Source organism: Vanessa tameamea, chromosome 20 (assembly GCF_037043105.1).
Source record: "Vanessa tameamea isolate UH-Manoa-2023 chromosome 20, ilVanTame1 primary haplotype, whole genome shotgun sequence".
NCBI classification, from domain to species: domain Eukaryota; kingdom Metazoa; phylum Arthropoda; class Insecta; order Lepidoptera; family Nymphalidae; genus Vanessa; species Vanessa tameamea.
Genome location: NC_087328.1, coordinates 3,770,470 through 3,782,740, shown reverse-complemented (window position 1 = coordinate 3,782,740; position 12,271 = coordinate 3,770,470). Strand labels below are relative to the sequence as shown.

General features: G+C 32.2%; 1 protein-coding gene across 12 annotated transcripts in view; it reads left to right on the top strand.

The window, feature by feature from the left end:
- Osa (osa) overlaps positions 1-12,271 on the top strand; it is a 91,742-nt gene that overhangs the window by 18,023 nt on the left and 61,448 nt on the right. For all 12 annotated transcript variants that reach the window (XM_064218084.1, XM_064218083.1, XM_064218082.1 and 9 more), the window contains exon 2: positions 1,681-1,845. In XM_064218084.1, the coding sequence (XP_064074154.1) occupies positions 1,681-1,845 (165 nt within the window). The remainder of the gene's footprint in view (positions 1-1,680; positions 1,846-12,271) is intronic.

Sequence of the window (12,271 nt, the reverse complement as noted above, 5' to 3'; positions counted from 1 at the left end):
AAAATGAGAGCTGAAAACTGAAACGGGCGGCATTGTTGGCACAGCGAATTACTTTGGACGTCAATTATTTAGATGCGATATCTGTCTGAAAATTGATATTACAGTAAAGGCGTGTTGTTTTTATAGTTACGATGAGCCTGAAACGTGTTAGATAAAGGGTTTCAGTTGAAACATGATTATTGCCTTTTTAGAGGTTTCGACGTTTTAGAATTGCGTTATTAAACTAAAATTATTACAGCATATTTTTACGTATATATATATTATAATAATAATATATATTTATATTACGTATTATATATATATAATACGTAATTCGTAGTAGTAGTAATATGGTATTTTAATATTGAAAAGATACTTTTTTCAATTCCAACCATTTATTATGCGATAACGGCCGTATTGACATATTATAATATTTTGTACAAACTTTTATCTTTGTTTCAACTATTTTATTGTTATTTTTTATCAGATTTTAATGAATGACACAAATAATTCATTTCATGAATTGTTTGTGGTAGGATTTAAGTAGAATGAAAAATAGGAGCTATTTTTCATTCTACTTTGTTCAAAATAGATTTATCTTCAATGAACATTTAGACGAAACCTAATTTATTGAAAACAATCTGAACTAAACATACGACAAATATTGTTTTGTCGAACAGTTTTAAGCTACTATAAAAAAAAAAAAAAAATCTGTTTTATGAACATTTTATCGATATAATTTTATCAACAGAAGCATATTTGAACGATTGTCAATTCGCATGTTTTTTACACGGCGTTGTTTTTACGCGTATCGAGCTATTCACCTTTTATATTAATAATTCTTGTCATCGGCTAAGCAGGATTTATCTTTAAATAAATACAATTAAATCGAACTTATAATAATTTGTCTTATTGATTATGTTAATGATGTTGTTTACTTTTATTATGAGTAATTTATATCGATATAGAATGTGTCTATGGCCGATACCGGATATTCATAATAAGTTGAGGTTTTTATTTGTTTAGGTGGAAATTGTTATATATATATATATATAATATGAGAATGGTTTGGATAAAGAACACTTGTGAAATAGATATTAATGAAAAATGACTAGTTTAATTTATATGAACTAATAATAAATCCTATATATTTTATTTTATGTCAAATCGAATTGTCAGACTTTTTTGTTTATTTTATCAATTTATATGCGAGTTCAATAAAACGGAACATTAATGACTATTGAATTTTTATGAGTATCAATACCGTTTAAGGATTAATTTGTTTTTAAATTTGGTTTAAAATAATATATTATATAGTAAAGTCTAATATCGGATAATTATTTTATCCTATAGGTACAGCTAATACAGATTTTAAGTTGTTATCGATTTGAAGAGATATTGATTATTTATATCTTACTGTATCTCTTTTGTATTAGAATTTACGTTTTAATCTTATGACGAAAGAGTATTGAACAAAATTGAGCCGAAGTTCGTTCGAAGATCGTAAGTTCTAATTGGGGTATGAGTTCTGAGTATTCAAGTGCTTAAACAATGTTACTCACAATCATTTTTGACGGTGAGGGACAAATATCCTGAGGAAACCTTCGGATATATCAAACCGAACTCAAGCTGTGGGTTTTACTTTAATATATAAAATACAAATTAAAACGATTGTGTTGAAAATATATATTTTCTTTCCAGCCACCACGAGGTTACGGTGGTCCGCCATACGGTGCAGGTGCTCCAGGCGGTCCTCAGCAGCCGCCGGGCGCATACGGTCCACCTGGCTCGTATCCGCCACGGTACCCGCCGCCGCCAGGGCCACCGGGCGCACCCAACTCGAGACCACCGTTCTCTCCGCACCAGGTAACGCAAACAAATAGCCTCTCTTCTCGTGACCATACAGATTATAAGTTATCCTTCCACTACAACTAATTGAAATGTGTACAAATTTTTGGTATGCCGTGCTAATGCAATCAAAGTTAACTCTATACAAATTACATATAAGGTAAATATCAAAGGGTAGCTTCACATTTAACTGGTACGTTAGACGTGCGAAATGAAGTTTTAAAGGTGCAGGTGTTTGACTCCACTTGAATATATTTTGTTCAAATGACACGTAATGCTCGCCTTATATATAACTATTAAATATTATATAAGGCTTTAGAATTTTTATACGGTGTTTAGTTTTTTAAATCTAAAATAAATAAATCCTAGTCAGTCGGTAATAGATATTTATATTGAATATGTTTCTTGCCTTATATTGAAAATACGATGATAGTATTTTTTTCTTCATTTTATTAGCTTGTTCGATACTGGGACATTTTCCTTTGACTGCTCGTTTATAGTATGTACCGTTACATAACAAAAAATATTCCAACTGATAGCTTATATAGTTAATAACTTGATCGTTGTTTTGCGGAAGTTTGGACGTCTTTAGTTTATTATCATATATAATTCAATTATTTACTTGTAAGATCATTTTCGTAACAATAGAAACATTGTATTAGCAATCATTGCAAATTTTAAATTATTTATGAATTTATCTTATTTAAATATTTATAAAATGAAATGACGTTTAGCAAATAATAATTTCTTTGCAATGAGTTATTGGACCCCCGATATAAGTTGAATTTGAGGCCACATAATAATATTAATTTTTTATTCATAATTACATTTAGCACATAAAATATTTTCTTTTTATAAGAAAATGCTAAGCAAATTGTTATCGAGGTGCATAATATAAAAACTTAGCCATATAATTTTTTTTTATCAAGCAATTGCATTACGTAATAAAAGGTCAATGATCTATTACGAAACGCTTAAATATTTAAAATTTGCTTTGTATTCACGATAAAATATTCATAAAATATGAATGTATTTATATATTCCACTATAATTTATATTAATTTTTCTTTCATAAATAACGTTTCGATAGTCGGTTGTTATGTCATTTATTGGGTATTCACATACCTATGGGAAACATTATTATGAAAACTAAATAAATACTATTATTATATATTTGTCAGTTTCAACAAACAAATAGTTCATGTTTTATTGAAATATCAAAATTATTATTAAACTTGTCAAATATACCGAATGATAACACGGAATGTACCTAAAGGTTTCTTTTAAGGTATAAAATAAAAGTCTATAAAGAACGCTCAAAATAACCTTCTTAGACGTTCGTATTACACGATTCATATTCAAGTCCGAAACTAGAGAGACTCGACCGTTTCTCAGAATCGTTGAGCCGGCGGCGCGGCGGCGTCGCAGCCTCATCCACTCACGTGAACTTAAACGCTCTATCATACTAGAGCACCCGTCGCGGCAACAACGCCCATATACCTAAAGGCATAGGCTTCATCTTAGCTTGAATCTATCACGCTCGAATGACGTAAGCCGTTCTGCGAGCTAGCTGACGTAAGCTCGTTGTGCAACGAAGCCCGAGGTACGTTTTGAAGCAGGGCTGTTGGAGCGAACTCGTCTAGAAATCGGTGTTAAGAAATGAACCGACAATGCGCAAGGTCGTTTTGAAATCATACCTCGTGGGCAAATAACTAAAAGCACCAACGGTTACCTTAATTCCATAGTATCATTGCTCGTTACCTATATTTTGAAAAGAAACATGCAATTTTTGTGGTTTTGTTGGTAGATAAGTATTGGTAGGCTAGTAATAAGTGCATGGGAATATTAAACAACAGTTTTGTTTGATGCCTAAAGAATTTTTTGAAACGTTATGAGAAGCTATAAATAGTACAATATTATTTTTTCTAGTCGCCAAGAAAAGTATAATTTACTTAAATATAAAATTGAGTATTATGTTAAGGTCTTAATGTTAATAATCCTTTTGTAATTAAAGTTTTTTAATCATCTTAAGTGATATGGTTCATTGTTCCATGATTAAGTTTTGTTATGGCTTGGCTTATATGTATTAAAAGTATTGTTTAAAAAATATGCTCAGAAAAATTATTTTAAAGGATATTTTATAGACGAAAGAAGTTTTTATTAATTCAATAAGTAAAATGTTTAAAGATGTATACTTGTTAATGTCGCACCCGGGTATGGTAACATTCTGTAGTCACTCTTATTAAAAGAAAAGGTTATATTTGAGGTCATCTATAATTACATAGCCTACTTATTGTATGTGTTGTAAAGGTGAAAGTATATAATAAGTAGGCTATGTAAATAAAGGTGATATATAAATGCAAAAGTTTGGATGGATGGTTGTCTGTTAATCAATCACGCCAGAACGGCTGAACCGACCTCAATGAAATTTGGCACAGATATAGATTATGGAATACACCTGCAACATCCCCCTACCCCATCCCTCACATGCGGGCGAAGCTACGGGTAGAAACTAGTAATATGTATGTACATATTTTATAGATAGTTGTTACTTAATTAAACAAAAGCGACGGGACGGTTTTTGATAAAACTGGAATGTATATATCTTATACCAATGACTTAACAACTCCTCTCTCCGTAACACACGCCGGTTTCGTAGGTATCCTGATTTTTAAATCTATGATCAATAAATTCATTGAGTAAATTTAAGCCAAAGGTCTCCATAGCAATTTTCAACGGGAAAAGGTATTTGGAAATATACCATAATCTTAAAATGACTTAATTTTATAAGTAGGGTCGTACGTAAAAATAATGATCGTGTATCCTTTTTATACTTAACTTTTAAAGGAATGGTCTTTTGCAATAGGAAACGTAATCGATTTATTTTATATGATTTGTTTGATATTTATATATGTAATATATTTAACGGTGATTAGTAATACTATAATAACATTGTTTTTAATGTCATGGTTTAGTTTTGAATTATGTTTACGTAACGTAAGTTTTAATATAATATATATTGAAACTAAATTTTATTATTTTAAAACTTCATATTGGTGCTATGAAATTCCCAAAATTCAAGTTCGTAATTAACTTAAAACTAGGAACCCTTCGGTTACTACCTTCAAGGTAATAATATACTGTTTGAAAGCCAATATTGCATTAAAGTATTAAGAGTTTTGCTAGGTATTTTTTTGTAACACTATTTAGAGGCAGCGGCCGTATTCGGTATTAAGTTACATTAGATAGCTGTTGCTGATTCTTAGAGAATAGCTTTAATATAAAATGATTCTGTCTATTAAATCGGGATTTTTGTTCCAAAAACTTAAACGTTTGGTATTCTATTCCTTTCTATAAATTTAATCTATTCTAATATATATTTATATTACATACTAGTTCCCGCTTGCGGTTTCGCTCGTGTTTTATAGGTTGGTCGCCAGGTGTTAGGCATAAAAAATAACCCATGTCCTTCTTTGGAGTTTAAACTTGCTCCAAAACAAATTACATTAATTTCGGTTCAATAATTTGGGCGTGAAAGAGCAACAGATAGATAGAGCTACATTCGCATTTATAATATTAGTAAAGATGAATTATAAGATTACGCCCAACGTGCGTATGAGATAGATAAGGTATTTTTTTTTATTTGTCACTTCAATTAAACACAAGATACAAGTGATTTGAGGAACTATTTAAATAAATTTGTTGTGACCTAAAACCAGTTTGATGAATCTATTCGCTCGTTTTGTATAAAATTTAACATGTAACCTGACCGGTTCTCAGCGGGGTTTTTCTAGAAAATTGTTTTTATTATTTACTAGCGACCCGCCCCGGCTTTTTTTTCGCACGGGTGCAATGCTGATACTAAATATACTATAGAATGTCTTACAACGTTCACAATTTTTTGTGTCTTTTTTATTTTCGTAAAATGAAGAGGCAATTGAAAAATCTATTCAACATAAGTTTTATTATAATAGTAACCGTTTATGAATGTCACATACTTCACGATTATTTTGACGTCCGGTTTCTGTATTCAGTAAATGATTCGTTTTGCTTACGGTTGTGATAATTATCTACGAGGTCTAATTCAAAAGCGTTCTCCTAAAACGATCTCGCAGACAAAATTGCCGTTAGTCTGATAATACCTACTAATTTTAGTGTGTATTTACATCTTAGCTCGTAGTGGTTCTATTAAAATATGAAACGTAAACTTTTGATAGCTCAAAGTTACTAGGACTTAATTGTCATTTATAATTTCGATACTATGTATAGAATTTTGCTAATAGGTAGCTTTTATCAACGACACTGTTCAAGTATTGTTAACACCAAGTGGCTCACCCACTCACTGGCAATTTTACCGTTTAACAGCAATTTTAGTATGAAGAGTTAAACAGCCGTTGTAGAACATTAGTGATACAGTGTAACGTACGGTTCTGCTCTAAGAATATATATATATATATGGCATTTGTTTACCACCAGACTGACGAGATTATCTCTCACTTATAGTGAGAATTATTATATAGTATTTTTATAAATATCTCGTAACGCTATAATTTAATGCAAACGCTCATAATTTACATAAGATACATTAAAGGCAATAAAAGAATGATTAGTAACTTAATCATATCGAATGTATTGTATCAATGCGTTCATTATCGTGATATTTAGAACGAATATATATATTTTTTAAATAATCTATATTCATTTTGTTTTGTTGTCCGACTTGTTTTATGGAGCTTACCAAGTTATATTTTACTAATGAGCAGGTTAGGTTACCTAAACGTCAAATAAATCTGGCAAACTGGGCAACCAACTATCATGAACACTCGTGTGCATCGGTGTATAAACGATATGTGTTGTACACAAAAGTTAAAGCAGGTGAAGCCGGGGGTAACGCTACTTTATATTTGTAAATATGAATGGAACTTAAAGGAAATTGTCATGTCATAATTACAGTTAAATCGCTATAACGTGCTTATAAAGGGAACGTCAATCCATCCGTCGATTTCTACTTGATGCGAAAGCGAAACAAACGGATCGTATTATAAGGTAATTGTAGTCTTTAAACGTCTATCTCGATTAATTTTATTCTTTATAAATATAAGCTTCCACCTATAACACGTTATTTTAATTTATAATTTATAGATCATAATAAAATAAATATATCCCATAAATGATATCAGATACGAACGATTATGAAAAACCCCTTGCGAGGTTTATATGTATATATACGAGATAAATTCGTTTGACTACGTTTGGTTCGTAGAAATGATAAGTTACATATAATACACATTTATAAATACTCTATAGATGCATATGCAATATGCATCTCAAGCTCACACTAGTATAACGGTTTACGCTGAGGATGTATCGTTACAACTCGGCTTATTTCCGTGTACAAAATTTTCATAAATAACAATACGTAAAAAAAAAATGAATAAAGTTTTTAGAGCACCTACAGTTTATAATTCGTCAGTCGTTTTGATAACCATCAAAACTATTGAACAAAAATATACACATTCACACACGGATTAACTCTAGCTCTGAGTGAGATGTAAATTCGTTTCATGATTACAAATGTTAGTGAACATTGATAATTTCCGAATATCAAATAAGATTAAGTAATATTTTTGTGTATCAATTAAAAAGTTATCCTTGCTTTAAAGATTTATTTTGATCACATTTTTCCTAGCTTAAGTTTACACAAAGTTATTTTTAACTTAAGATAAACACTCATTTGAATAAACTTTGTAGAAGTTATAAAAATACTTAAGTGCTTGTGATTTAATACATAAGCAGTTGTTTTACTTCTTGTTACTAATTTGTAATGACTAGTAAATGAAAGTTCTATATTAACACGAACACAGTAACTATTGTATAAATTTAAAATGTTTTAAATTTCTTGCTGTCAACGCTTGAGTCGATGAGCGTTTTGTTCATATGAATTAAATAAATTCCGATTGAAATTATTAATAAAAAAAGTCTATAAAAGTTAGTTCATAATATTCTGTAGTGGATATAAAATAGGTGGAAATGTTTAGGTGTTAATGGTAAGATTAAATGTTTACTGTACTCATAAACAAGTTAGTTTTGTTCACGATTAATCTTAAGATGTAGATGTGACGGTAGTTAGTAGTATCTCGAGAGCGGGTATCGCGGGCCTGGGATCCGGGTCGCATCCGAGTGCAATGAATGCGACGACGGTTTCAAGGGCGCGCCTCAGGTGATGACGTACGATACGCGCACCCCACAACCGCCCACCGCACCCGCGGGTGTTCCGGCACCCACCTAATAATGCACGTCTGCGCCCTGTCTGCCGCGTCCGAACCCGTTGCAACCTTGAGTACTCTCTGGGACAACCCCCCTCGTACCTTGTACCCTTAAACAGCACTAAATCTGTCTTCTTAACGGGACGTAACAAAACGCTAAGTGCGCCAATGTTGCATTGATATACTTTTTAATTTTTCTCTCAGTATCGACAGTAATGAGACCATGTTTACAATTACTGGAATGATCTACTAATTACATTGTACGCTATTATTGTAACGTGAGTTAGTTTCTACGAATTAGCAGGATATAAAGTTAATAACCTTCTAATTATCATAATAATAGTGGCGTTGAATAGGCAGGGTGGCGGCCCCGTCAGCTGAGTGAAAATGAAAGTAAACAGAACTCGGTCAAAGGGTTTGTACTCACCTACCCGCAATATTTATGTGGGTACGGGGGAGACTACCCACACCCGATCCAGTCACCCTCCTTTGATGGATTGGTTGGCGACCGGCGCGGATGGTTCGACTGAAACACAGCCAAACTCTACGACCAAACGTCAGTCCCGATTTCCTGCTGCCTTATAGCGACAAACTTTTACCCCCGAATTATTATTCAGTGAAAGTTCTTGGAATTCTTTGTGTTTTGTTTTGGCCACAGCGATCCACCACCCCCTCCGCCCCTCCTCCTTTAGAGCTATTCCGGTGACGCAATTGTTAAGTAAAACTCGTAAACGTTCAATCCGCGGGTTACTTTTCGACATCAAATTTTACTGTATTCCTACAAGTGTCTGATATCCAAACAAATAATAAACATTATATCCACTATAAGCTTTTACTAGTTACAAAATATTACATCAATAGTTAATATCGACAAGTAATGAAGAGGTCTCAGTTTTACTGACGAATAAGACGCTGAGTATCAAATTACATAGCGAAGGCCCCTCAGGCGGCCCTTCGAGTCTTAACACTCGATCCTCTTTAAGCTGATTATAACATTGCTACGAATCAAATTTCAATATCTCATAATATCTTGGCAGTTTGGCGATTACCGACGTTATTTCATCCAGAAAAAAATAAATGTTGATGAAATATTATAATGTTTTGTATACCTATAATTCGTCTTTATAAGATAATGCAATGCTATTTACTTTTGAATATACGTGTAATATTCACTTATTAGTATTACTACGACGATCTACTAAATAAATTTAACATCGTATGAATTATTTATCAATTTATTTATTAATGAACGCTACGATAAAATGTATACTTCAGTTATTGTATTATTATTCAACTACTACGTAACGTAAGGTCACGAACTCGTAACGTTTTGTAATCAATTATCTTCGTGGAATAAGGGAAAATACAAAAAGTTAATGACTCATCTCGTCCTTGACTTTGACTTGTAAATATCTGGGTGACGTTATCTGAGTTGTTTCTTTAATCTAAATTTGTTGTTGTTCTGCTATCATAGTTGCGATTGATTAACTATATATTTGATTTTTTTTTTATATTACTATTTAATATATTTTATACTTTTAAATCCATACTTATCGCTTATGTACAGAATCTTTTTTCAAATATTTGTTTGAGCTAATGCTCAGTTTCAAAGGCTCATGACCTTTGCACATTCTGATTATACAATTTGATGATGTCTCATATTGATCCGGGTAAGTTATATTTTCGAATTCATAACATAGTTCACTTATATTTAACAAATTATTTATTCATAATTTTATATAATTATAAAAAGGTAGGTGGACGGGCAAATGGGCCACCTGATGGTAAGTGGTCACTACCGCCCATAGACATTGGCGCAGGAAGTAATATTATCCAATCCTTACATCGCTAATGCGCCGCAAACCATGGGAACTAATATGTTATGTTCCTTGTGCCTATTTACACTGGCTAACTCATACTTAAAATCGGAACACAATAACACTAATTATTGCCGTTAGGCTACCGCCAAACATAATATATATTGTTATGTTTTATTATACCAATATGTGATGAGCGGGTATTACTTACTCTGAAGGGCTCGCACAAATCCCTACCAACATATTGTTCAACATGATGCTCAATTTTCAAAATACATGTAGCCTACGACGGGTATCAAAACACTTGCAATCACGCTAGATGCACGTTCCGTAAACATAAAAGTCGAATTTTAGCAACCGTTTAATTGGAAGCAAAAGGCAAAAATATAAATTATACATACCGTCTAATATATCTCACACCTAGCAATTTTAACCAATAAATCACTAACCATATAACTTGGTCGTTGTAAAATATATAGAAGTCGATACGAATTACGGTATATTAAAAGCCTTAAATAACGATCGAGCGTAGTGTTTACATCCTAGAAACGTGACGCAGAAAGTAGTCGCCGAGTGAAAGCATCTAGCGTTTAATGCAATAAGTCTGCGAGAACTATGTCGAGGACGACTCGACGTTGTAATAAATCTATAATGAATGAACCGGCTTCAATTATTATGTCTTCACGGGTTGTTGGTTGAGTGTGATTGAAGCGGCAAATTATATATGACGATATACGATATGACAATTCTATCAGGGGTTAGTTAAATCTCCCGTCTATGCTTACAGTAGTTTTAGTTGATATGCAGATATCTCTTATTTATCTTCGGTCATCTTTAAGTGCTTTTTGAGTTAAATTCTCATGTGGATATTCATTTAAGTATGAAATGTAATTGCCTGTAATATTTGTAAGCACATGATGTAACAACCTCAATAGAGTTTAGTACGCAATCATGTGTAAATATAGTTCGATGTTGGTTATATCGAAACTTCCAAGTATTATAAAACAGATATCGAAACGCATCAACACTCGGAAAATCCAGAGATATGAAACAATGATCTACTCACTGGTTCCGCAGTCAATGAGGCTAGCGGTATAAGCTATTTCAATCACGTGGCTATATGCATAGATGTTGTAATGCACTTATTCGTAAGTAAACTTTGCATAATGGATGCACGGTCAAGGCCTGCGCGCCACGTGCCCGTTTGTTTCGCCCCGTGCATTGTTTGGCTCTTGGAGACTGAAGATTAAATTGATAACAGGCGTGCTTGTTAATCTTCGAGCTGTGCTTGGTGATAGCAATTATTGCTCGTGATTATATTGATAGATTACATTTGTTACAATTGTTGTTCGATTCTCCAGATTTATACAAAAAAATACTAATCTGATTTGTGTGAATATGTGTGATATCTTTATATGAAATATCTAAATTGTTTATTTTAACGCAGACGTAGAGAAAACACTGACACTTGTTTTCGAAAAGAATGCCGCCGACACTATAATAGATACAAGTGTGTAATATTAGTTCTATGATGTTTGCAAAAAGTTTGTACTAACGTGTATAATATATGTACGTATATAAACTTATCTTTAATAGATATGTCACATAGTAAAAATTATATTTCTATAAAAAAAGGTTATATAATTTAAAATTACAGCCTCTAAATGCTCCATTGTTGGGCTAATGATAAGGCTGGGCTCCCCACTTAGGATATGGTTTAGAGCGTATTTCTGCTACTATCAATGCGGGTTATTATTTATTATTATCCTTCACTGTGGAACATGAAGTGAATTAAAAACAGAAATCTGATGAAAACGCTGTGGAGTTTGCCCGGTTTTGAAATTTTTAACTTTCGCTGTAGAATCCACATGTTCTAACTCTTAGGTCTTACGGCTTATCAAAAGCAACATAAGTTCTATTTCTCGATCACATTATTAATCTTTACCAAACTACAACACATTTATACAAAACCTTCCCTGTGAATAAAATACCCTTAAAATTGGGCTTAATAGTTGTGTAGATATAACGTATGATCAGTCTCGAAAGTCGGTCTACGGCGAGCTGTATGAGCACAAAACGAGCCGATAAACACTTTCTGAGTATTATTATGTTTGTTTTTATCTCTTTTAAATAAATAAAATGAAAAGTAATGTAAAATTTTACCCGTCGAAAGTATGGACGGTTAGTTATTTATATACAAAATAGGTATATGATTTGTATGAAGATTAATAGTGCCGTAATAATACCGTTACTAAGAAATTTAACAACACTATAGTGTACAGTGACATATATAATGTAACAAGAATAATACAAGTAGGTAAGTTCTATTGGAATACTTGTTTTCTTACTTGAATATACAAT